The sequence below is a fragment of the Chelonia mydas genome, chromosome 3, assembly GCF_015237465.2.
Source record: "Chelonia mydas isolate rCheMyd1 chromosome 3, rCheMyd1.pri.v2, whole genome shotgun sequence".
NCBI classification, from domain to species: Eukaryota; Metazoa; Chordata; order Testudines; family Cheloniidae; genus Chelonia; species Chelonia mydas.
Genome location: NC_057851.1, coordinates 183,417,983 through 183,445,500, shown reverse-complemented (window position 1 = coordinate 183,445,500; position 27,518 = coordinate 183,417,983). Strand labels below are relative to the sequence as shown.

The window sequence follows — 27,518 nt, the reverse complement described above, 5'->3', positions numbered from 1 at the left end:
CGTAGCGACACAACATAAGAGGCCTCCACAGCTGAGGACATTTGCTGTAGGAAACTTCCATCTGCATCAGGCCGGGCTTTCTTTGTTACTTCTTCTCTGCGTTTGAAAAAATCCACATTTTGATTTTTATGCTCAGGAAGTCTAGTTTCAAGATGTTGCTGCAGTTTGCATGGTTTTATCAATTCAACAGACAAAATTTCACAGCAAATGACACGTTGTGGTTTTTCAATACCAGAGGAAAACAATGCTGGTAAAACCTTGTTTAATGTAAGACTCGAGATACCTTTGCTTTTTAGTGGTTTTAGCAGTAGAGGTGGCCATTATTTTCAGGAGACGGTATGCACCCATATGTCTGAATGTTAAATAATAAAGAACTTCTGCTGCTGCTGAACAATCAAGCCCTCTAACGTAGTCGCAGTCCCAGGGCTGGCCATAGGAAAAATGGTGCCCTGGGCAAACTTCTATTTGGCACCCTTTCTGTGGAGGCAGAGCTGGGCTGGAGGTGCTTGGGGCTGTGAGCTCTGCACATGGTGGGTGTCAGGGCTCACAACCCCACGCCTGGCCAGACTTGAACTTCACAGCTCCGCAGGCTGACAGCCACACATGTGGTGGGGCTCAGGACTCTCAGCCCCATGGCTGGCCTTGGTCAGGGCTCAGAGCTTGCGACCCCCACATAACCAGCTGGTGTCCCAATGTGCTAGACAGAGAGATCAGAAATCTGACCAAGAGGACAGACGAGCTGCTGGAAAGACAGCTCAGAACTCTGAGGAAAGCACTGTTAAAGAAAGCACCCAAAGCAGCAGAGACAACAGCTGCAGCAGCAGCCACGTCAGCAACATTGAAAAAAAATGATTAAGGGACAAAAGGACAGAGCCAGAGAAGCCGTGGGGAGTGAGCTGCACCAGCAACAGCAGCGAAGGGAGGAACTGAGATGATTAGCCGGGAGCTAAAAAGCTATAGTAGTAGCAGCAGCAGCAAACAGCAACATTTGTAACAGTGCCATGGAATCAATTAATAGAATGAGCTCGTCCGTTTTTAACTGTTTACTGTACAGTAGAGCAGGGGTTCCCAAACCTGTTCCGTGGCTTGTGCAGGGAAAGCCCCTGGCGGGCCGGGCCGGTTTGTTTACCAGCCGCGTCCGCAGGTTTGGCCGATCGCGGCTCCCACTGGCCGCAGTTCGCTGCTCCAGGCCAATGGGGGCTGCTGGAAGCGGCAGCCAGCACATCCCTCGGCCCGCACCGCTTCCTGCAGCCCCCATTGGCCTGGAGCAGCGAACCGCGGCCACTGGGAGCCACGATCGGCCGAACCTGCGGACACGGCAGGTAAACAAAGCAGCCCGGCCCACCAGGGGCTTTCCCTGCACAAGCCGCAGAACAAGTTTGGGAACCACTGCAGTATAGTATAAATGTGTATGCTTGACGTGAGTGTGTGTGTGTGTGTTTTAATTGTATTTTACTTATGTAAAACAAAGTGTAAGTTAGGAACTGCTGCCAGCAATTTGTTACAAACTGGACATTTGTAGCAAAGTGCCCAATTTAGAATTTAAACTGTATGCTAATGTAGTTTAAATGCTCTTTAACTTGCAATAAGGGATTTGTGTCAATTTCTATATTTGGATTATATCGTAGTAGGATTATTAGTTACATTAATAAAAAGACACTTTGTTTTGGAAAATGTACTGCTTGTGTCCATCACTGTATCGGAAGTTTATATCTGTGTCATTCAAGTATTTCCTTAACTTCCCTAGCGACCCATACCTCAGGAAGAGCAGATTAAGGGGGCAATAGGCAGGTTATTCAAGGGGCATCCCAAAGCTTAAATTTCAAGGTAACACTCCTGCACCCGTGGCAGGCTATGGGTCCTCACTTGTTCTCCAGCTGTGCAAAGACTGAGCACATCCTTCCCCATAGGGCTGCAGTCCCAAACCCACAGTTCCCCGCAAAGCTGCTCAAATGAGCCCTCACCCACCTCTGAGGCCACCACTCTCAGCAACTCCATTAGGGCAGGGCTGGGTCCCCTTCTACTGATGCCGACTCCTATGGCCTTGTCCTGATGGAGGAGGAGGGGAGGAGGAGGATGTGTATCCTATCTTGACTGAAGCCCCAGGAGCCCTTCTCCGTCTGTGGCTTATGGTGGAGGGAGGTGTAACAGGACACAAGGAGGAGCCGGGTGTACACCTGCGGCCCCCCTCATGCAGTGGCAGATTAGCCACCTGGCCAAAGGGGCACATGCCCGAGGGCCCAGCCAATTCGGGGGGTCTGGGAAAATAGGTGACCCCATACCCCGACTCTGTTCTCCAGCAGGAGCGCCAGGTGGGCAGGGCGGGGGAAGCCCCCATGGCCAGAGCCCATTTACCCAGCAGGAGCATCAGTGGTGGGCGGGGGGGGTGGGAAGACTGCAGGTGGAAGGGGTGGGGAGGGGCCCCCCCACTTGCTGTGGCCCAGGGCACCACAAACCCCTAATCTACCTCTGCTCCCATGTGCAGATGCAGGGGCCAAAGCAGCAGACCCAGCTCTGTCAGGGCCACCTGGGGACCCCAGGCCCTCCCAACCGTAGTAGCAGCACTACTGACTCTTGTACTCCACCCCAGTGAGTAGTTGGAGAGGAAGGGGCTGAGGAAACAGCCTCAGCTTAGGCAGGACTGCCTAGAGATTCAGCCCTCCGCCCCTGTCACAGATGCATGATGTGACCCTTAGGATTGCCAACTTTGGTTGATGTACTCCTGGAGATTTCATCACATGACAATCTAATTCCTGGAGACTCCAGGCCAATCCTGGAGGTTTCGCAACCCTAGGACCCTTGGGCTCCCCACCTGATAGGTGGAAGGGTAGAAACAGGTCCTCTAGAGCTGGCTCCAGCAGAGCTGTCTGGGCACAGAGTCAGGTCCTTCCTGGTCACCGTAATGGTACCATGTGACACCCCCCCCACCCCAGCCCTTCCCCTCCAGCAGGGGGAATGGGGAGGGCCACAGCAGGAAACTGCGCCAACCCGGCCACTGACAGCTGCACCATGTGGCCCCCAGCCTCCCACCCTCCCCTGCATGAGGAAGGGTCTTGGCTTCAGGCCCAACCTGGGCTGCACTCTTCCAGACCACAGGGGCCGCAGCACTGAACCTTGTGGAACTCTACAACCTTCTGAAGAGAAAGGATTGGAACCAGCACATTACAGTTCCATCTCTCCTGCCAAATCTCTCAGCAACAGCCCTGGTCAAGTGTGTCAGTGCTGCTGCTCTATGCTCATATTATTAAGTTATGGTTGCCATCACTAAAAGATTATTTGCAAACATGATCAGCACCCTGTAACTAGAAGGTGAAGTTGAGAATGTTTTTGGGTGTAGCTTGGTTTTAGATTTGTGTGTTTTAGTCGTTACCATAAGAGGCTCGTGCGATGCTTAACTGAAAGCCTGTTGAAGTCACTGGGTGTCTTTCCATTTTATTTCAATGAGGCTTTTGATCTGGCCTGCAGAGTTGCACAATTCTTGTACACCAGGATATACTTTGTATTGTATGTGTACTAAAGTTCAACCATTTTTTTTTTCTGCTCTCAGAACTGGGGTAGGAAGTCTGTAACATAGTGCTTCAAGAACAGTTAGACAGCTACTTTAAAGAACAAGGGGAGACCAAGAATCTATACATTTTTGAGGAAGGGACAATGACATGCAAGAATCATTATGATTGATCTGAAACAAAAATAACATTTCCCACTATATAATGTATTTGGCTTTGTAAGTCTACTAAAAACAAAGTGTTTTTAAATCCGTAACATTTATTTCAGTTAAACTGAGACATGACTTCAAAGTTAATACAGGATAAAAGTTAACGGAATTTGTCAAAGAAAATACTACTAATACTTAATAAAATATGAATTGCACTTCCACTATATATATTACAGGCATATGTTTAGAAAAAAGAACATTTTGAATAGATTATGATGGATACTGGCATGTAAAAATGACATTTTGACATAAACCAAAGCATTAGACTTTCCCGTCCTGGAGAGAATTTTTTCCCTTTTTCGAGTCAGTAGTTTTAAAAAAAATCTTTTACACACACACACACACACACACACACACCCGCCCCCCTTGTTCAATTTGCTGAGCAAAGTTTACATGTACAGCTTGAGAGAGACTTCTATACAAGCTAGAAAACTATAACACATTTTTGCACAGTGAATTATAAACCACTGGCTTTCAAATAATATTTAGTATAAACACTGAACTTCTAAAACACAAAACTGATTTTTTTTTGCAAACAAACAATAGGCTTTGATAAAGCCATGTCTCTTATGAATGTAAGATAAAACACTGCTGCACCTACCAATCATACCCCAAGCCAAAGGTCCCTGAAGTCAACAGAAGTCCTTCCCTTGGTTTCAGTGAATTTTGGATGGACGTTAACTTGGAAGAACACATGTAAACAGAGCTAACACTTATTTTTAATGAACCTGCACCCTCTTGCAATCACCACCATGCCTATTTCAATTTATTATTTAAAATTCTAGAAACAAGCCAAATAAAGGCTTGCAAATAAAGAATACATTTTAAGGAAGGATTCCCCCCCCAGCAGAGATTTTGAGCTTATTTCCAAACACACATTTTATTGAATGATTATGATCTGGAATAAGTTTTCCCTGAGTGCTCTTTTTGCTTGGTTACAAAAATTAGAATGTGGTTTTCAAAATACTGCTTTATTGCAATTTCCTTTGAATAAACATGATTTTTTCCCAGGCAAGTTGTTCCATTCCGGTACTACTGGACTGTGCACTAAAACAAACATGGACCCTACTGCTCCAGTAGAACCATATCAGAACATTCTATTGCTGAACAGGATTATTCAGGCAGGTCTAGAAACATACTTCCTGGCCCAGATATACATAGGCAAGATGTCTCTTTCAAAAAGGTACAGAACTTACACCACCTCTGCTAGCAAAGCTACAGTGGCACTGGTATCATTAAAGGAAGAAACTGCTTTACTATGCTTCTAAAGCTCACACAACAAAAGGGAACGAAGAACTGTGTGATGCAGAAGTGTCACGAGCAAAATGAGAATGAATATGTTGTTTTCCATGCATTAAAGTTGAGAAAATGAATACCTCATGCAAGATGTAAAGTTATCATACCCTTAGTAGGTTCATTTCACATGAACTTTAGGGGTCTAATCCCCCTTGATGCTCACCTTAGCACGAATGGAAGTTGTGTGGACATGGGGAGGAAAGCTTAGGGGCCTGATTCTGATTTAACTTATAGCCTTGTCAATCAGAAGTAATTCCATGGACTTTATTAAAGTTACATCAGTCAAACCAGTGTAAGCAAGATAAAGATCACCCCCAGACTCAGCCCAAGATGTATAATTCAAATCACAATACTAGATGATGCATTTAAAACATCACTGATTGCACTCATAATTCAGTAGTTTCTTCATTTTAAAATGTCTAGCAGTTAAAAGTGATGGTCTAGAGTAGTTTATAAGCACCACTCCTCAATCAGCAAGGATTTTCAAATATTTTAACTTTGCTGGTTTATAAAATGTTTTCTATGTAGCTTAACACAATAGCCTAAAAAAGCAATCTAAGAAACTGTATTTACAATTAAAATAAGTATTAGACCTTTCTGGATTTTGCATTCATTCATCATAGCAGAATAATTTACATGGCTTACAGTAATAAATAATAAATAAGTCACTTAAAAGCTTTTGGAGAATGCATTCTCTGTATTGGAGTACAGTACAGTTCCAGGAAGTAGCAATGATTCTGGCTAGGATTTCTTCCTGAGGTTCCTCATGTTGGACGGCCTTGACCAAAGCGAGATTTAGACCTGGATTTAAAATAAACAGTACATACACATGTGGAGACGCTTTTATCATGATACAGGATTAATTGTTGCGAATTATAATAGTCAGTTTGATAGTTCACTGTATGAAACCATTTTATGATTTTTGTCAAAATCCTAAACCCTAAACATTCAAGTACAACATAGAAGGGAGAAACAGTACATTATACTGTTATGCTCATTGTCCCTTTATACCATGGCATCTCTAGTCACCCATTTGTATCCTTGTATAAAAGATAAATATTTATCAGTGCTTGGCCATCAAATACCTGCTTTTCAGAGAAAGCCCCGCAGAAGTATCTTCATACATGTGCCTGCATGCAGACGCAAAAAGACTTACAGGAACTCCTTACAGGTTTCAGTATGAAACGAAATCATATCAATTTTCACTGCACACTAGGCATGCTCTGGCTCTGGTTAAGAAAGAGCTATCAGCAGATCCATTATAAAACTCTACTTCTAAGATTCACCACTTGACCACCAAGTAGTGAGTAGAATATTGGCTCCAGACTAAATGCTCACATACAAGGTGTCAGACTCTCAGTGATTTTTTTTCTGATCCTCATGTAATAAGGATGGGGCTTTGGAACAATGCCAAATAGGTCACTGATGTGGGAATTTTTGGAAGTGGACAGAGAGATGACTAACAGATCTGTTTCAGAGTAGCAGCCGTGTTAGTCTGTATCCACAAAAAGAAAAGGAGTACTTGTGGCACCTTAGAGACTAACAAATTTATTTGAGCATAAGCTTTCGTGAGCTACAGCTCACTTGCATCCGATGAAGTGAGCTGTAGCTCACGAAAGCTTATGCTCAAATAAATTTGTTAGTCTTTAAGGTGGCACAAGTACTCCTTTTCTTTTTAATAGATCTGTGCGGACACTGATCCAGAAACCCAAAATTCCAGATGGGTTTACAGTGGGGAAGTCACACTTCTAACCCACTTGCTGCAGATGGGTTGTACCGCAGCTCTGCAAGGATGGGTTCCATTCTCCTGACTCCACTACAAGGTTTAGTGGGGTGAGGGTGATTTTCACCTCCAGATGCACTTCACACACTGGAAAGAGCTGATGTGGAGGGAGAGTTTGAAATGAGAAGGTGTAACGCATGGCTAGAAAGGGTTAAACATCCTGCAAAATAAATAACCTTCAAAAGTCATCTGGGGAGATAATGTTTTTTTGTGTATTTACATATGTATGAGTAGGGTCAACGATGTAATCAACAGTCCCTGTCTATGCTGTATTCTGATAGTTCAGAGATCAAAAGAACATCCTAGCATTTAAACGAATTGTAAATATGGGATCTCAGTATTCATCTCTCTTTGAAATGTATTGTGAATGGTGGAGGAACAAGCAAATGGCCTTATGTTAATTTGTATAGGTAAGTACCTGTGATGGACCTCCTTCAAAGTCATCCTAATTACTGGTTTCAGACTAGCAGCCCTGTTAGTCTGTATCTGCAAAAAGAAAAGGAGTGCTTGTGGCACCTTAGAGACTAACAAATTTATTTGAGCATAAGCTTTCGTAAGCTACAGCTGTAGCTCACGAAAGCTTATGCTCAAATAAATTTGTTAGTCTCTAAGGTGCCACAAGTAGTCCTTTTCTTTTTATCCTAATTACTGTTTGTTCCCCAAGGAAATCCCAACTTGTCAAAGAGGACATGAAATTGTATAAAAGATCCTTGGGTCCTGATTCTGTCATCTCAGATCTGCTTAGGCTTCATGGGGAAAGTTTGAGTTGCAAGACTGAGGTTCCATTATGGTGGTACGCCCTGAATATGATATTTGGACATTGAACTATAACCTATGAACTATTTCTGAAAGAACTCTTTGCAACTACAAAGCTCACCATTTCTGCTATGAATCTGAATCTTAAGAATTGAACTCATGTCTGTATGTATATTGATCTTTTAACCATACTATCTCTCTTATTTTTTAATAAATTTTAGTTTAGTTAATAAGAAGTGGCTGTAGCATGTATTTGGTTAAAATCTGGAATAATCAATAACCTGCGAGGTAATGTGTACGATCCTTTGGGATCGGTAGAACCTTTTCTTTTATATGATGAAATAGGATTTTCAGAAATCATCATGTTTGACTTAGGTACCTGGATGGAGGCCTGAGACTGGATCACTTTAAGGGAACTGTGTTGTTTGGACTTCTGAGTAACCAGTAAGGTAATAAAGAAGCTGTTTTATGATGGCTTGGTAAATGCAAGTATTGGAATATTCACCGGCTTTTTGGCGATTGTCTGCCCCATTCTTTGCAGTTCACCCTAATGAAGTGACCACAGCTGGCTCCCCACTAGGACTCTGGTCACAGAAGGCTTTTTAAAAAAAACCCCAAAATACACATCCTGCCTTTTTCTGCCACTTAAACAACTTACCTTGTGTTTTTCTCTGTGCTATTTTGTCGAGCACTGACTTGCGCTGAGGCCTTTATCTGAGCTTCAAGTCTAGAGTAAATGCCACCTGCATGCTGCAGTACAGGGAGATCAAATCATTTAGCTATTCCAGTAGAATCAGTGACTTTCTAAAAGTTATTAGTTTTTAGATAACTGATTTATATTTGCAGAAGCAAGTCTTCCAAAAGGAGATGGCAAAGATCATATTGTATCCCTTCAGAGCCCCATTGTGAAGGCGCATGAGCCTGCACTCATGCACAGTAGCCATTGATCTGGCTCTGATTAAGAAAGAACCATAAAGACTTTGCATCTTGCTGTGCTCCCAGTGCCTGATACTTGGCCCCTCCAAACCCATCCTACTTCCTAGCTCAACAGGTTTTGAAGTAGTGACCTTTCGAAACTGTTTCTGACCAAGTGTTTTAGGAAAAAAAAAATCACTTTAAACTATTAAAACCTGATCAAAGTCATGTTAAAGCTTAAGTCTTCCAGACACCTGAAAAAAGCTAAATCTCATTTTCTGGTACTGAAAACGCATGAATTCAAGAGATCTGGCTAAAATATCAAGCTAATATGACCGTAATATAAAGTCTTACTTCTTTGCCTTCCTTTGACTTGACCCGGTCCAGGTCTCCCAATCTCATTTTTATTAGGTGACCTGTGATCTCACACATCCTTCTCTGATCTGCAAGTAATAAAAGAAATATCAATATTCTAAATATTCCTTACTATCAAGATGAAGAGCCATAAACATGAGGAAGGAGATTATGCATATATTACTAATAATCCACTATACAGAGAAATGAGTGGCTTTATTCTTGGCTCATGTGAAAAGCATGAGCAGCTATGATCCAAAGTAAGGTCCTGATTCTGCAGTGTAACGCAGCTTCAGTTGGGCTCCATGCAGGAGCAGGGATCTATCTGCATCCATTGCATTGCCAGATCTAAGAGAATGGTTTTGAGGCAGCATAGATTTCTAAAAGAAATGGAAAAGCAAAGGAAACTCAGTAGTTTACTGAGACCACAACTTTCAACTCCATACAGTAGTGAGGAAAAGCAACACAGAACAGTATGATCTTACTTATTTATAAACTGAGAGATCGGGAGAGAGGCATTCACAAAGTATATATGTGGAGGCAATATCCATGTGATAAACAATTTATCACATACCCATGCAATTTATATGCCCAGGCAATTACCACACACTTATGACCACATCACCTGCCCCCTCATCTTTCTCTCTCCAGGACTTTGTTCTGATATTCCAAACAGCTGCATTTAATACAAACTAAAAATACAAAACCACAGTTAAGGAACTTTTTCTTCTCCTGTCTGTAACTGTGGAACTTCCTCCCAAGTTTACTCCTGCCAGGGGACCCAGACTATCCATTTGCATTAGTCAATCTCTCAGCATGTGAGGTGATGAATATTTTCTCTTTATTTTCTCTCTGTGACAAAAGGTATTTTTCTCCTGTGGGAAAGAAGAGACTAGTGCTAATCTGATCCTGAGGTATCACTGCCTGGAGTGCCATTCTCGCTGCACCAACATTTTGTGAGTTCAAGAAGATTTTGAAGTTATTGTGTAGCATAACAAAGCGTGGCTGCAACTGAATTCTAGCACTTATCACAATTTTTGAACAGAATAATATATGCTATACATAAATATTAATCAGAGTACATGCTGAGATCCACTTTAGAGATATCATCTGCAATGTTTTTTTTCATATTTCATGGAATCAAGTACAGAATATCTGGGCCAACATAAAATTCAATAGACATGAGTCACTATAGGACAGAACCTCAGCTTGTGTAAGTCAGCATAGGGCCATTCTATTACGTGGAGCTCCAGAAATTTACATCAGGTGGGGATCCGTCCCCAGGGGTGAGAGGAGAATATGACATCAATGCATCTATTGACTTCAGTGGAATTACTCAGTGTTTTACACTGTCATGACTGAGATCAGAATCATGCCTTCCTTCTGTCATAAGCCTTTTGTTGCAAAGGATAATCTCTTTGCTCTTGCAAAGCTACATGGACAGATGAGACCCAAAATTCATGCATAGTTGCTAATATGACTGAATAAAATATCAATAGGTTTGTATTAGGAATGGCAGAAGATTAAGTTCCAGACTTGAAATGGTGGTGTGGTTTACCATCATTTCCAGGTTTTTTGCAACTGTCAATAAGCATTTAAAAATTTAACCTAACCAAGTTTCATAATATACAGTTTTTTAGAGTCATAAAGGGCACAGTTCTCCTCTCACTAACTCATCTTAGTTAGAAGTAACTCCAAACAAATTTCAGAGTAGCAGCCGTGTTAGTCTGTATCCGCAAAAAGATCAGGAGTACTTGTGGCACTTTAGAGACTAACAAATTTATTTGAGCATAAGCTTTTGTGGGCTACAGCTCACTTTATCGGATGCATAGAATGGAACATATAGTAAGAAGATATATATATTATATACACATACACACACACACACACACACAGAACATGAAAAGGTGGAAGTAGCCATACCAACTGTAAGAGGATAATTAATTAAGATGAGCTATTATCAGCAGGAGAAAAAAATCTTTTGTAGTGATAATCAAGATGGCCCATTTAGACAGTTGACAAGAAGGTGTGAGGATACTTAACATGGGGAAATAGATTCAATATGTGTAATGACCCAGCCACTCCCAGTCTCTATTCAAACCCAAGTTAATGGTATCTCGTTTGCATATTAATTCAAGCTCAGCAGTTTCTCGTTGGAGTCTGTTTTTGAAGCTTTTCCGTTGCAAAATTGCCACCTTTAAATCTTTTACTGAGTGGCCAGAGAGGTTGAAGTGTTCTCCTACCGGTTTTTGAATGTTAGGATTCCTGATGTCAGATTTGTGTCCATTTATTCTTGTGTGTAGAGACTGTTCGGTTTGGCCAATGGACATGGCAGAGGCGCATTGCTGGCACATGATGGCATATATCACATTGGTAGATGTGCAGGTGAACGAGCCCATGATGGCGTGGCTAATGTGATTAGGTCCTATGATGGTGTCACTTGAATAAATATGTGGACAGAGTTGGCATCGGGCTTTGCTGCAAGGATAGGTTTCTGGATTAGTGTTTTTGTTGTGTGGTGTGTGGTTGCTGGAGAGTATTTGCTTCAGGTTGGGGGGCTGTCTGTAAGCGAGGACTGGTCTGTCTCCCAAGATCCGTGAGAGTGAGGGATCATTTTTCAGGATAGGTTGGAGATCTTTGATGATGCGCTGGAGAGGTTTTAGTTGGGGGCTGAAGGTGACAGCTAGCGGCGTTCTGTTATTTTCTTTGTTGGGCCTGTCCTGCAGTAGGTGACTTCTGGGTACTCTTCTGGCTCTGTCAATCTGTTTCTTCACTTCAGCAGGTGGATACTGTAGTTTTAAGAATGCTTGATAGAGCTCTTGTAGGTGTTTGTCTCTGCCTGAGGGATTGGAGCAAATGCGGTTGTATCTTTAGAGCTTGGCTATAGACAGTGGATCGTGTGGTGTGTCCTGGATGGAAGCTGGAGGCATGTAGGTAAGTATAGTGGTCAGTAGGTTTCTGGTATAGGGTGGTGTTTATGTGACCATCGCTTATTAGCACAGTAGTGTCCAGGAAATGGACCGCTTGTGTGGATTGGTCTAGGCTGAGGTTGATGGTGGGATGGAAATTGTTGAAATCATGGTGGAGTTCCTCAAGGGCTTCTTTGCCATGGGTCCAGATGATGAAGATGTCATCAATGTAGCACAAGTAGAATAGGGGCGTTAGGGGACAAGAGTTAAGGAAGTGTTGTTCTAAGTCGCCATAAAAATGTTGGCATACTGTGGGACCATGCGGGTACCCATAGCAGTGCCACTGACTTGATATTGTCCCCAAACGTGAAATAGTTGTGGGTGAGGACAAAGTCACAAAGGGCAGCCACCATGTTTGCTGTGACATTATCGGGGATACTGTTCCTGATAGCTTGTAGTCCATCTTTGTATGGAATGTTGGTGTAGAGGGCTTCTATAGCCACAGTGGCCAGGATGGTGTTTTCTGGAAGATCACCGATGGATTGTAGTTTCGTCAGGAAGTCAGTGGTGTCTCGAAGATAGCTAGGAGTGCTGGTAGCATATGGCCTGAGGAGAGAGTTCACATAGCTAGACAATCCTGTTAGGGTGCCAATGTCTGATATGATGGGACATCCAGAATTTCCAGGTTTATGGATCTTGGGTAGCAAACAGAACACCCCTGGTCGGGATTCTAGGTATGTGTCTGCACAGATCTGTTCCTGTGCTTTTTCAGGGAGTTTTTTAAGCAGATGGTGTAGTTTCTTTGGGTAATCCTCAGTGGGATCAGAGGATAATGGGCTGTAGAATGTGGAGTTAGAGAGCTGCCTAGCAGCCTCTTGTTCATATTCCAACTTATTCATGATGACGACAGCACCTCCTTTGTCAGCCTTTTTGATTATGATGTCAGAGTTGTTCCTGAGGCTGTTGATGGCGTTGTGTTCAGCACGGCTGAGGTTACAGGGCAAGTGATGCTGCTTTTCCACAATTTCAGCCCATGCACGTCGATGGAAGCAATTTTTGTAGAAGTCAATGTAGTTGTACCAGTATAAAACTGGTTTGAAATCACATTCAGCCTTGACATACCTAAGCAGAGTACTTTACTGAAATAGTTATGTAGTTGCATAACATAATTCTATTTTTTCCTCTAACATTAACATTACGAAAGCTAAACCAATGAAATCTTACCATCTTCTCTTTGAGCATCTTGGTTGAATCTCAGTGATCTAGAAGCATCCCACTTATTCTGCTGCATACTCACACTGGTAACAAGAGACAAACAAAAGTGTTGTCAGTAGTATTTTGCTAAGCAGGATGTTTCACCCAGGACTTGGAGAAATACTTACATGAATGGAGATGCATCTCGAGAATTTGACTGTCAAAAAACAGAAAAATGCATTAATGAATACATTTAAGACTAGCTGCAAAAATTAAAGAAAAATTCCTCATTGGACTGACTGAGTTGAACAGTCCATTTCACAACTTAGATTTACCTTCTCCATTGGTTTCTCCTTTTTTTGAACACTAGGTGAAGAAACTTGTTTCTTTGGATGTTTGATTAACTTCTTTGGCTTCTCTTTTCTCCCTGTTAATTAAAACACTATTTAGTAGCAAACAATCCTCAATATTTAAAATATTTAAATCATACTTGCTGCGCATAGTGACTTCCACATTCCTGCACACATATGAGTCAGTGACTTGGATATTCTCCCTCCTTGGTAAAGCTATGCGGTGGATAATGATAAAATGGGACCAACATCCACAAAGCACAAAGGCAAAACCCACTCACATGCTTCCCCTAAGAAGCATGCATGAGCTGAAGTTTACAGTACAAAGAAATTATATGTAATATATACACTTCCTATTGTAAATATAATGTAAACATGCATACACTGAATACATCCCTAAGAATGCAAGTAGGGACCAAAAGTCTTGATGACATCATCAGAATGCTTTCTGAAGTTTTCAGTGTGGACATTCTCTGCCCTGTGCAGACTGATTGCTCCAGCCCCTTATGTCCCCTTTCCTTCCTTTGTGTTTCCATCTAGTCAATTCCCTCTTATCATAACCCACCAAAAGGATTTAAACAACATAAGAAAACCATGGTCCTAAACATGCCATCTACCAGGCATCACACTCTTCACTCTGCTTGTATGTTATGTCCCTTTTCCCACCCTTTGTCTTTTCTATTTAGATTGTTTGCTCTTTGGGGAAGGAACTTTTATTCTATGTTTGTATGGAGTCTAGTACAACAGGGCACCAATCTCAGTTGGCCCTTAGGCAACACTATAATAAGCATGATCAACACACACCTCACTAATTTGCACTAATGTCTGGAAGATCCATTGCAAGTTGAAGAATTTTGTGAATTAGTTGAATAAGTGAATGATCAAAAAAAGTCACAGGGGTAGTATCTCACAAAATGTAATTTGGCATTTTTTCCTGACATGTAATTTAGTTTTAACTAACACTTCATTGTTTACTAGCAAACATTCTACTATGTGATTTGTAAAAATCTTACTAGTGCACTCTAGAATTTTTGCTTAACGGATTACCTGTTTCCTGATTGAGAATTAGCAAGGTTCTGTTTGAGAAAATGTATTACACACACACACACTATATAAAATATCAAACAACTGAATTTTACAAGAGGTCTGCATCATTTTTACAGTACAACGTCACTCACTACATCTCCCTTGTTTTGGGATTTTCTTCCCTCCCTATCCCCCATTTAAATTTCTCTCTCTCTACTTTTCTTCTGTTGTATATGTTGGCTATTTTCTCCATATGTCTTTTTCAGTTGCTTTTCTTAATACTATATAATACTCTACCTTGTTTAGTTTCCTTTTCTCCAAGGACATCACTTCTCAAGAAGCGCTTTTCTGATTTTGCCTCTCTCTATCCACGTCAACACACCAGTCTCCATCCTCCTCTCTACCCCTACCCTCACCACACCAAGAACAGCAGAAAGTTCTTGGCCCTAAGAGCCCTCCCTCCTCTTTCCCAAAATCCTCAGTCTTCCACCCACCCAATTTGAAATCAAGGCCCTTCTTCACATCCTATCTGTCGTGATGGAAACTAAGAGCCCCATGCTTCTTCATGCCTTCCTCTGGATTTCCTGTCTTGTCTCCTGCTTGGGTGGCCAGGAGAGTGGTCAGTCCTGCAGCACTTACTTCCTGCAGGCCATGGTAGGCCTTTGTATGTATGAGTCAGACTGTGCAAGTTAGGGGGAAGAATCAGTGCAATCTTAGGAGAACTGAGGCAGCCTGCCTTTCACTTCTGGTCCTTACAACAGAAGATCAATAACCAGTGTGTGTGGATGAAGGAGTGGGACTCTGCAAATGCTGCTGCAGAGGACACAGCTACATGGCTAGTAACCTGAAGTCCTACTTCTGTAACATTAATCTAGGAGGTGACAGGAGGGATAAAACAGCTCTGATAGCAACCCTTCCAGGGAAGGGAATAGACCATACAGAATATAGCTTTAATCTGTCTCACTGGTATGAGAACACTGGATATGTGTACTTTCCCATTTGTGAGCGTTTACTGCTGGAGCTGATGAATAGAAGAACATAGGTAAATCTGTGTATTTAATATATGTCTCAGAGAAAAAAAAATAAAATATAAATTCAAGTGAGACATTTTGTGATAGGGTTTATTTTATTTATTTCTATTTGAAGTTCTTTTACAAAAAAGAAAACTTCTGCCTTGTATTCTAATCCCTAATTACCAAGAAAAGATTCTTGCAATGACAGACAGATAATTGTACCTGGTTTCTTGTAGACTTCCTCTTCGTCCCCCACTTCATCCTCAGTGACCTCTGAGCCAGTGGTATACTCCTCCTCTTCTGATAGCAATGACTGTTGTTTCTAAGCAACATGAATAAAGTACCAAAAAAGGTCACTATCTCCTCAAACGCTTCAGGTTTTCCATATCATTAAGTTTTTTGTTGCAGATAAACAAGGCTGAGTGCCAGCTATTTTTGTTAAACTAGGCTTCCTTGCCTATGTGTTTTACATGTACTGGGTTCTGACCTTAGTCTCGAAGACAGGGAGAACAGCAACAATGCAACCTGCTCTGCCCTGGGGTGAGCATCCCTGGTGTGAAGCTGCTCAATGGATGCAAGGTTGTGTTGGATAAGTTGCACTGGCCTGTGCCAATATAGGTGATTCAAAATAAGCATGTTTGAAGGTCATCGTAGAGGCAAATGGCAGAAGGTACCCACACTCCTCATTTCATTAGGTTATATTATCTTCTCTGTATTTTGCAATCAAAGCATTCTGTGGCAGTGACCTTCTGTACTATGTTTGTACAGTGCCCAGCATAGCTGAGCCCCAATTGCTACTGTAAGACAAATTAATAAGTGAGATGCAATGTTGCTTTCACTAATTCGTGTACACATATGCACTACACATGAAAAGAGGTACTCATCAAGCACCACACACTGTGCTCTTGTATGGAGCTATATACATTGTTTTTATATGTTGGGCCAGATCCTCAGCTCTGAGACAGACTTTTGCACTAATGGAGCAATACAAAGGGGCCCCAAAAATAGCTTAATCAGATTCCAACCAATTCTCCTAGCATATCCAACTCTATGCCACCCCCTTTACAACATACTGGGGTGTGACTGGAGCATTGCTGCTTTCTGGCTTGGCAGCAGTGCAGGATTGAGCTCATCAGCCTACATTTCCAAGAATGACTAGTGATTCTGGGTACCCCATCTGATGCACTTTAAAAAGCCCTCCTTTTTGGAGGGTGGGTGCTCAGTACTTTCTGAAAAATCAGGCCCCTATAAAGATGTCTCAAGCAGGGCACCCAAGTCATTAGTCATTTTTGAAAGTTTAGGCCATTGTCCTCAGCACAATGTAGCGTGGAAGACTGATGTTTGTCTGTTATTTATAAAGTGATTTAAAATAAGAACATTTTAATTCTTTTAAAATTAGTCCATAACAAACCCTGCTCCTCTGTGGAATAAAAAAAATATATATATTGTTTTCCTTTTTTAAAAGAGTACTCTTGTTCTAGTTAGCAAGTTTGCTGTAGGACCTTATTTTGGAACATCAGTCTCAGAATCCGCTGTCTATGACAATGAATAGTAAAGGAAATGCAGCAATAATAGGAAGGAAGAAAATATATGGACTGCAGCTGCCTAAAGATTTCATTGTAACATTTGAAAAAAAAAAATTAAAGGAATTTTTAAAAGATATTGATTAAAATTAATGTTTAACCTCCAGATCTGCTACACTTATAAAGCAGCAATTACTGTAGCATCTCCACATATATAGTGTTTAGAACTTACACGGAAAATGCATTATCCTATAATTTAAAAATTAAAGCAGATATAGAAAAAATGGCAGTGACATCAAGGTTATCTGTTAACATAAAAGAGCAAAAACATTTTTAAACACATTAAAATTTAAAGCAGGATGAACTAGTTATTTTACTAACCAGCTGAAGAGTCCAGTTTTTCAGAGAAAGAAACTAGATATAAAAAGGCAGAGAGGTGGTCAAGTTAATATACACTGTGAAACAAAATAAGAGATTCAAATAGATTTATAAAAAACAATGGAGTATTTGTTCAAGTAAACTACATCCTGGATTCTGCAAGGAGTTGTTCACATTTAACTTTATATAGGAGAGTAGCCCCACTGAAATTTTACTCAGGTGTCTAAAGTTAAGCATGTGCATAAATCTGAAATAGTATTCAATTAAATCTAGACATAGTAAAATTAAAAGTCTTAGGTAAATCACTTTAGAATTTGCTTTAATAGCTAAAACTATGTGGCCAGTAATAAACACCTATATTATGGTAGCAACAACCCGAGTTAACCACAAGATTCTGTCTAGGCCAGCATTTGCAAACATTTGTTCCAGTACACATCTGTAGTTTTCTCTAGGCTGAGTCTTACTGCTACTGGCAGTTTCAGGCCAACTGTCTGGAACTGCTGTGTTACTCACAAGTTATGGACTACAGTGCATGAAGACTGCAAAAATACAACAGACTGCAGGGGTTCTCTGTATACCATGGTTAGCATTATTAATGATCTATCCCAACTTGACTTAAAGTGCACTGGTGTAATGTGGGAGTTGATTCATTGGTAGGAAAGCGCTGGGTTGTGTGTTACTGGGGGAAATAATCTAGTCTATCAACAGAAGAATGGACCAATGACCTTGATATCTGTTTGCCCTTGGAAAAGGCTGTTTACACAATAAGAGGCTCTTCTGGGGACTTATGAAAATACACAAGTCTTATATGGGGGTTTTAACATGTACCATTGGCACTGAAGTATTCAGTAGTTTACAAAATATCAGCTGTGTGCTTTGTGACAATCAAGATTAGGAGGAGTTTAGAATGGTAATTAAGTATTTTATCTATTTTAATTGTTATGCTTAATATGGGTCTTTTAAATTTTTTTGTTGATGTTCAATGCAATTTCCAATAAATGTAAATAAAACAAACAAAAAAAAAATACAGGCAGACCAAACAGGGAAAGGAAGTCTAAAGCTAAGAGGCCTTAATGGTGAATGCCCTGCCAGCAGTCCCACCTCATTTAATAATACATACCTAGCTCTTATATAGCACTTTTCATCAGTAGATCTCAAAGCATTTTACAAAGTTTAAAGTGAGGGGCTTCAACTTGAGGGAGTCTTCTGATCTCAAATGTGACATAACGAGACATGGCAGCCTCTCAAGTACCCAGATTTCAATTCACTTAGCGTTATACATACCACTTTAAGCACACTGAGGAGAAGAGAGCACTTGTGTAACAGGATCTCTACATGATTCACTTCTTAAGAGGATTGTGGGGTTCCTAACTAGCTTCAGTTTCTGAATGGTCTCTGTGGTGTACATGTGTGGGCATTAATTTTAACAGCTTTTGTTTAAAATAAATAAATAAAATAAAAAATAAAAGCCTCCCTGCTCCCCACTAAACCCACATTTTGGCCCTAAATTAGCAGATAATGTCCCTGAAACCTAGGTTTTAGATTTATTAACTAGGTTAGGGTTTTTTGTTAGTTATTTTTAAGACAGCAGTAGGTCTCTTGATTGAATGCGTTTTCTAAGCGTCCACTACAATCATTAATAGAGAGAGAGAAAACAACAAAACAAAAGCAGCAATTACTCACAGCATTGATTTCTCCAGTTTTTGGGCCCCACAGTGTATTTGGTTCTAACAGCACATCACATTCAATTCCTCTCTCATCACACAGCCCAATCCCAGAATCACTATAAGGAAGAAATGTTCATGAAGTATAAGACAATGATAGTTTTCCTATTTTACAAATCTTAGAATCTGACCTTTTTTCCTCCCCATTGTGCTATGGATAATCTGCAGAACAGCTACATGGCTAGTGTATTGGGAAGTACCTATATGAAAATATGAATAGAAGCAAGATTGAACTGTTACGAAGACAGAATTGCTTCAAGCGTCTGCTTCAAATGCGACAGATAGCAACATTTCTGTTTCTTGTCCCAATTTCTAATTAAAATACTGGAAATATATTAGTTAACTTTTAAAAATTCCACTACATTGTCTGTTTAGAAGAGGGGAAAAAAATCAAGTGCTAATGTCAAATGTTAAGTAATTTCAGTAGCTTTAATTCAATTTTCTCACCTATTCTGATCTTTAGAAAAAGGAACAACAACATCATCTCTATGCTGAAGCAGATCATTCAATATTTTAGTAGTTTGATATGGCAGAGTATCCCCACCTTCACCTCCAGCCGGTAAACCGATCACATGATCCCGCACTTTACAGCCCTGTCATAAAAGCGAGAGACTATGTTAGATATACTGGTTTACGACAAAAACTACTTTCACTTAGTACTGCACTGAGGGATTCCATGTTCTAAGAACTATTTAACAGTCCCCAGCACTAGGCACCTTCCTCAGGACACAGAGCTATATACAACTCACTGTGTGTTTCAATTGATGGGCCTGACCCCACTCCAACTAAAGTTAAATGGGAACTTAGTTTTTAAACTCCCTGAGAAGCACAACTTGTTCCAAGAGGATAGTTCCTTTTGTGCTTACTGGCCCATTCTTTAGAGAATACCCTTTCATATCCAATTTCAGCATTAAGTATCTATAGGTCAAATCATGGCCTGGTTTATGTGGCGGCAAATGGCATAAAGGACATATGTGCCCCCTTATTCCAGCCACCTGAATCACAGCAGGTAGCAGCGCAGGAAGGGAAAGCAGCTCTGGAGAGCCTCCACATCCCTCACTCCACATGCAGGTGCGGGGAGAGACTTCGCTCCCCAACACGCCTGCCAGGGAATGTATGATACACTGAATAGACTCAGTATATTGTACTCCCCCCAGAGCAGCAGAGAGGCCAGAAGGTCCGCAAGGAGTCAATCTCCCTCCTGGGCCACTGCCCCTGACATCAGGGAGGATCTTTACATCATGATCCAGCCCTAAGCTGAATCATTGCTAAAAGTGTAACATTAAAGTAGTACCTTTGGAAGCGGAGTAGGATCAAATCGAAGAATTTTTTGGTTACAGCAGGGATATATTCCAGTGCCAGTTGTACCCAATGCGCTTGCCACGCCGGGATAAAGAACTGGCTGCGTATGGTACTGGCAGTGAGAAAATTCGGTACATAGGAAAGACTATTAAAAAAAAAAAAAGATGTCACGTAGCCTGTCAAAGTCAGAATTTTGGAGTACATTAGATATAGATCAATTATTTACCTCTCGCAGACAGCTATGAGCCGCATATGCAAACCTGGTCAGAGATTAGTCCTAATTTAGTCATACTGTTTTCATTTAAACTTCAGATATTCCAGTACAAGCTCATTTCCCATTTTTTTCTGGCTATCTGAATTGTATTTGGGTGGGGCACAAAGAAGGAGCTTAAAAAGTTAGAGCAACAGCTGCTCCGTAGTTTTCATAACAAATCCCATTATGTTTCCCACTCTATAAACTACACACACACACACACACAAAAAGTCTTACTGGTCTCAAAATAGATAGATTAAATTTGGGGAAGAGGAAGGTATTTTTCTACCAAAATGAGGCCATCTAGAAAAAGAGTTCTTAATTATGAGTTAAAGCACAACCCCTCTCTATCCACCCACAAAATTATTATGTTGGTTTTGTTCCCATGCTGCCACAAAACAAGTGAGTGAAAATAATAATACCCACTTGATTACATCTTGAACAACTCAGCCAATTGACAGTCCCCCAGAGGCGCCAGTACACATCTCGCCAAGATTTTAATTCCTCATAAAGACTGATCAAGTACTCATGGACTTCCCAAGTTTTATCTCTGTAAGAAAAGATGCACAGTCAGGCTGCACATTATATTGTGAAGAGTTTTTAGTCCTATATTTGTATCAATGAAGTTTGGAGAGAAAAACAAAAAGCAAGAAAAACAACAACACACCTTCACAGAAGAGCTACCATAGCAAGAACATGTTGTAGGACAATCAGCATTAAATTCAGACATCATGCAGCATCCCAAACTATTACCTAGTGCCAAGGGCATAAGTTAATATAAGAACAATTTCAGGACACTGCAACTCAGAGACAGACACTGCCACCGCCCACCTCAAGCTATGAAAGTCATAAGAACTAGAAATGATATAAAACTATCAAGTTAGTGCAAGAGCTGTCTGATGGTTAGTAGCAAAGTAAGAGACATACAAATAGTCTCTGTGGATCTCTTGCTCTCTGGGCTAGTGAGCATCTTCCTTGGTATCTAGTGGCAGGGTGGAATTGTATCATTCAAATGTTTGGAGGATATAGGGAGTAGAAAAAAATCAAACACACAAAGGTTGAGGGATATTTTAACTCCTTTGCCATTAGCCTCTGCTGATGTGGAACACATCCATGTTATTTTAAATACTGCCATTTCATTCCACTCTTTGCACTTCAAATGGCAAAGGAACTGGTTCCCAGGACAACACTGGAAGTGCATTTGTTCCTAGATACCAGGGCACAATAGGCAGCAATGAAATGGTTACGTAAAGATTGTAAAGTTAGATGACTTCTTGATCAATGTGTACTTTTGAAGCCTTTTTTTAAAAAAATAGTTTTTAAAACTAGACTTGACTTAACTAGACTATACACTGTTCTAGACTTAATTTCCTCCCACTGAAAAATGAGAGAGAAATGGAGAGAGAGAGAGAGACTGACTTTCTTTTAACCCCCCAAAAAAGAGTATTTAGCAGTGAGGCAATCTGGTCTGTGAAAGATAAAATATGTTTTTTTTCCACCTTCACCCACTAACTTCATCCTGCCTTGGTTAGACTGTAAAATCTTGAGGGCAAGGGCCAACTTTTACTCTGTATTTGTACAAAGGCAAGCATAATGGGTACTGACACTTAGTGTCACCTCCACACCTATTTTTGTGTAATTGTGCTGCTACGGACATGCTAGCATTAGAGCTACTTCTAGTCACCATTAAGCTTAAATTAAGTGCAAGAAAGGACAAATTAACCGTGCCTAGGAAGGCAGCCATAAAACAATACAAGGTAAATGCTCAGAACTTTTATATATATATAAAGTTCTGAGCATTTACCTTGTATTGTTTTATGGCTGCCTTCCTAGGCACGGTTAATTTGTCCTTTCTTGCACTTAATTTAAGCTTAATGGTGACTAGAAGTAGCTCTAATGCTAGCATGTCCGTAGCAGCACAATTACACAAAAATAGGTGTGGAGGTGACACTAAGTGTCAGTACCCATTATGCTTGCCTTTGTACAAATACAGAGTAAAAGTTGGCCCTTGCCCTCAAGATTTTACAGTCTAACCAAGGCAGGATGAAGTTAGTGGGTGAAGGTGGAAAAAAAACATATTTTATCTTTCACAGACCAGATTGCCTCACTGCTAAATACCCTCTTTTGGGTTTTAAAAGAAAGTCTCTCTCTCTCTCATATTTTTCAGTGGGGGGGAAATTAAGTCTAGAACAGTGTATAGTCTAGTAATATATATATTACACACAAACACACAAGGAATTATGTAGCATCAACATACATATATAAGAATGTAACTACAGTAACATAAGGAAGGTATTTAAAATTGGCTAATACACAATATTCTTAGACTGTCAGGATAAGGCTATAGCCCCAGCTGCCACTTTAGAGACTGCAAGATGGAACCTACTTCACTGCTCTAGTCATCAGTAAGATGGTTCTTTGGATAGAAACCTCTCCCTGTTACTGGAATAACTGACAGAAGATAATATTCAATTAATGCATATTATTTTGAGGGCTGACACCGAACTACTGTTAGGCTGATTTTAGTCCATCAGATCTGATGAAAAATGATGGAAATTAAATTAGCAACAGTAAAACTCTAGAGTATGCAGGCCCTCATTAAGCAGAGGCAGGGAAATCCAGCTATATAGGACCATGCCTGGACTAAAACAAAAACCAAGATAATACTTGTGGTGAGGAACTAGCCATCTAACAAAGGAGAAGTTGGAAAGCCTCTGACAAAAACACCTTAACCACTGAATTTTATTTTTATTTGTTCTGAAACTAGTTGGGTGTTTGATTTGACATCTTCAGATTCGAGAGACAGTCAATCCAGATTTCAGAGTAGCAGCCGTGTTAGTCTGTATTCGCAAAAAGAAAAGGAGTACTTGTGGCACCTTAGAGACTAACAAATTTATCTGAGCATAAGCTTTCATGAGCTACAGCTCACTTATCCGATGAAGTGAGCTGTAGCTCACGAAAGCTTATGCTCAAATAAATTTGTTCGTCTCTAAGGTGCCACAAGTACTCCTTTTCTTTTTGCGAATACAGACTCTATAGTTCAGAGTGTAGAACCATCACTCTAACAACTCATTTTGAAATGTAGCCCTTAATTCCATTTGTCTTTGGCTAAACATATTTTCAAGTCCTTAGGATGATTAAGTGATTAGCTCTGAATATTTTACATTTTAAAAGGTTAACCCAGCAAAAACTCCCAGTGATTTCAATTGAGGTCTTGATGGATTAACAACAATAGTATTGTGGAATAAATTGCCAAGTACAACAGACTCATAGACTTTACAGTCTAAAGGAGACCATCGTGATCATCTAGTCTGACCTCCTGCACATTGCAGGCCACAGAACCTCACCCACCCACCCACTCTTGAAATAGTGCCTTAATCTCTGACTGAGTTACTGAATTTCTCAAATCATGGTTTAAACTTTAGAGACTTAAAGTTACAGAGAATTCACGATTTACACTAGTTTAAACCTGCAAGTGATCCGTGACCCAGACTGCAGAGGAAGGTGAAACCCCCCCCCCAGAGTCTTTGCCACGCTGACCTGGAGGAAATATGGGGGGACCACTTAGACTCTGAGCATGTGGAGAAGACCCACTGGGCAGACACCTGGGAAAGAATTCTCTGTAGTAACTCAGAGCCCTCCCTGTTTAGTATCGTGTCTCTGGCTGTTGGGGATTTTTGCTACTGGCAGGTGCTGATGGGCCACATGCCATTAGACAGTCCCATCATACCATCCCCTCCATAAATGTATCAAGCTCAATCTTGAAGACAGTTAGGTTTTTTCCCCCACACTGCTCCCTTTGGAAGGCTGTTCCAGAATTTCACTTCTCTGATGGTTAGAAATTTTCACCTAATTTTGAGTCGAAACTTGTTGATGGCCAGTTTATTTATATTTGTTCATGTGTCCATAGTGGCACTTAAATAAATACCAGGGAGGGAGAGGAGTGTTCTCTCTCTCTCTCTCTGATGTATTTATAGAGTTCAATCATCTCCCCATAATCTTCTTTTGGTTAGGCTAAACAAGTCAAGCTCTTTGATTCTCCTCTCATATGGTAGGTTTTCCATTCCTCGGATCATTCTAGTAGCCCTTCTCTGAACTTGTTCCAGATTGAATTCATCTGTCTTAAACATGGGACACCAGAATTGCACACACTATTCCAGATGACATTTCACCAGTGCCTTGTAGAATGGTATTAACACTTCCCTGTCTCTCCTGGAAATACCTCACCTGATGCCTCCTAAGACTGCATGAGCCTTTTTCACTGCCGCATTACATTAACAGTTCATAGTCATCCTCTGATCAACCAACACCCCCAGGTCTCTCTCTTCCTCTGTCACTTCCAACTGATAAGTCCTCCGCTTATAGCAAAAATTCTTGTGGTTAAGTCCCTAAATGCATGACTTTGCACTATTCATTTTCATCCCATTTCTATTACTCCAGTTGACAAGGTCATCCAGATCTTCTTGTATATTCCGGTCCTCCTCCATATTGGCTATACCTCCCAACTTTGTCTCATCTGCAAATTTTATCAGCACACTCCTGCTTTTTGTGCCAAGGTCAGTAATAAAAATATTGAATAAGACTGGTCCCAAGACTGATCCCTGAGGAACTCCACTAGTAACCTCCCTCCAGCCCGATAGTTCACCTTTCAGTATGGCCCGTTGTAGTCTCCCCTTTAACCAGTTCCTTTTTCATCTTTCAATCATCATATTAATAAACCCCATCTTCTCCAATTTAATTAATAATTTCCCATGTGGAATTGAATCAAATGCCTTATTGAAATCCAGGTAGATTAGATCTACTGCATTGCCTTTGTCTAAAAAATCAGTTATCTCAAAGAAGGAGATCAGGTTGGTCTGGCACGATTTATCTTTTGGGAAAACCCTGTTGTATTTTATCCCAATTACCATTCACCTCTATGTCCTTAAAAAGAACAGGAGGACTTGTGGCACCTTAGAGACTAACAAACTTATTTGAGCATAAGCTTTCGTGAGCTACTGCTCACTTCATCGGATGCATGCCCTTAACTACCTTCTCTTTCAAAATTTGCTCCAAGACATTGCATACAATTGAGGTCAAACTAAGATCATAACCTTCCATTTGTAGGAGCCTAAGAAAGGCAACAAGAATTTAAAAAAAAAAAAAAAAAAAAAAAAGTTGTTCAGGTGATTTGTGGGTTAATCCTACAGTTTATAAATTTTGTATTGGATGGAGTACAGTAGAACCTCAGTGTCACGAACACCAGACTTACAAACTGACCGGTCAAGCACACACCTCATTTGGAACTGAAAGAACACAATCAGTTAGCAGCAGACACCCCCCACCCCCATCCCAAAAAAGCAAACACAGTACAGTACTCTGTTAAATGTAAAAGTACAAAAAAAAAAAAGAGAGAAAAGAAAAAGGAAAGCAGCATTTTTCTTCTGCATAGTAAAGACTGAAATCTATATTGAGTCAATGCTCAGTTGTAAACTTTTTAAAAGAACAACCCCAACGTTTTGTTCAAAGTTACGAACATTTTAGAGTTATGAACAACCTCCATTCCTGAGATGTTCATAACTTTGAGGTTCTACTGTATTTGTTAACTTTCTAAATACATAGTATTTGTAAACATACTTAACAGGATACATGTATACAGAAAAAGTTATGTTTTCAATGCATGAAGCACCTTATATGAACATAAATAATATTTCCATGTTGATCTATGTTGATTTTTCCTGGAACACAAGGGACTCTTCTTTCTGTTTCTTTAGTTAAAAGCTTCTTACATAAACAGCATCTACAAAAATTGAAACATAAAATGAAATACAACAGTATGAGTGGCACTTTGGAATGCACATGTAGCCTACATAAATGGAGAAGAAAGGAAGAAAGAAAAGAACATTACTACACCTGTACAATGTAGCTGCATTTCCCCGAGAATCTGGATTCTGGTAATCTGGATCAAACAGTCTCTCAATCTTCTTGCAGAAAAGTTTACTGTTGATAAACAGCCACTATTTATAAAAATTTGCTTAGAACTAAACTTTGCTTTGTTTGCAGTTAATCAATAATTACATTCTGCTACTTTAAAATGAGATGGTTTTAAGATGTTAGTTTCAAGATTTGACTTTTGTGAAGTTATACAATTTTCCTGTAAGAAATACAATGTGGAAAACTTGTTTCCAGTGTGGACATCTGCCATCTTTATATACATTTGTCTATAGAAGTCTTGGGCTGTGCTTTTTTAAAGTGGCCAAAAAGGACCCGATCCTACACCCAATTAATTAATTACAACAGTCCTGCCTTTATAAACATATTTAAGCCTATTACTTCAGTAAACCAAGCATTACGATTCTTGATACCTATTCTGGACTATTAAGTCTCCACCTTCCCCACCAACACTTAGCCCTCCCATTTCTCTCTTTGTGGAGTCCTGTAAAGAGATTACTACCTCCTCTTTCTCAAGGATAAACAGACACATAACTTGTTACTACCTTGACCCACTGACAGGTGGAACGGGGCACCAAGTTTTTCTTCCCCCATTTCTAAATCTATTGAAGCTATCACCAAGGTAATTTCAACTACTGAAAAAACCTCTTCCAACTTCGCTTGCTACCACTAACATTTTTATTTTGTTTTTATTTATTTTTATAAAATAAAAAATGCCTATATAAAGCTCTAGGTGCCCTAACACAAAACCTGCAGCAACATTAAAATAGTTATTCAAAAAAGGAACTCTGCCAGCCTGCCATCTACAAAAAGAGCTCCTTTCCACCCTATCATTCTGGAAAGCACACTCAGCCCTCCCAAAAAGCCCTATTGAACCCACATATTAGCTCATCATCGGTCATCATGCCATCTCCACTTCATATCTCTCTGATGGATTTGGAATTGTTGCCCTCAACGCATTTCCCAAATAAACTTTACATTCTTTGTAAGGCTCTGGAGTAAGTAGTTTCCTCTTGCCTCTTTTCTGCTTTCAGCACTACCTCTTGGACGGTTTTCAACTTGCTCACGAATTAGATAACTGAAGAGTTAATGACTT

General features: G+C 40.4%; 1 protein-coding gene across 8 annotated transcripts in view; it reads right to left on the bottom strand.

The window, feature by feature from the left end:
- Positions 1-3,747: 3,747 nt before the first annotated feature.
- The window catches only part of SANBR (SANT and BTB domain regulator of CSR), a 54,978-nt gene continuing 31,207 nt past the window's right edge, over positions 3,748-27,518 (bottom strand). For 4 of the 8 annotated variants that reach the window (XM_043543895.1, XM_037895988.2, XM_037895989.2 and 1 more), the window contains 14 exons: positions 26,384-26,470; positions 26,160-26,270; positions 20,918-21,041; positions 20,231-20,383; positions 19,384-19,529; positions 18,896-18,995; positions 17,216-17,248; positions 15,534-15,633; positions 13,258-13,349; positions 13,111-13,139; positions 12,953-13,026; positions 8,820-8,908; positions 8,209-8,300; positions 3,748-5,812 (listed from right to left, as the gene is read on the bottom strand). In XM_043543895.1, coding sequence (XP_043399830.1) covers positions 5,776-5,812; positions 8,209-8,300; positions 8,820-8,908; positions 12,953-13,026; positions 13,111-13,139; positions 13,258-13,349; positions 15,534-15,633; positions 17,216-17,248; positions 18,896-18,995; positions 19,384-19,529; positions 20,231-20,383; positions 20,918-21,041; positions 26,160-26,270; positions 26,384-26,470 — 1,267 coding nt within the window. In that variant the 3' untranslated portion in view covers positions 3,748-5,775. The remainder of the gene's footprint in view (positions 5,813-8,208; positions 8,301-8,819; positions 8,909-12,952; positions 13,027-13,110; positions 13,140-13,257; positions 13,350-15,533; positions 15,634-17,215; positions 17,249-18,895; positions 18,996-19,383; positions 19,530-20,230; positions 20,384-20,917; positions 21,042-26,159; positions 26,271-26,383; positions 26,471-27,518) is intronic. The other 4 variants (XM_037895992.2, XM_043543898.1, XM_043543896.1 and 1 more) reach the window with 3 other exon arrangements.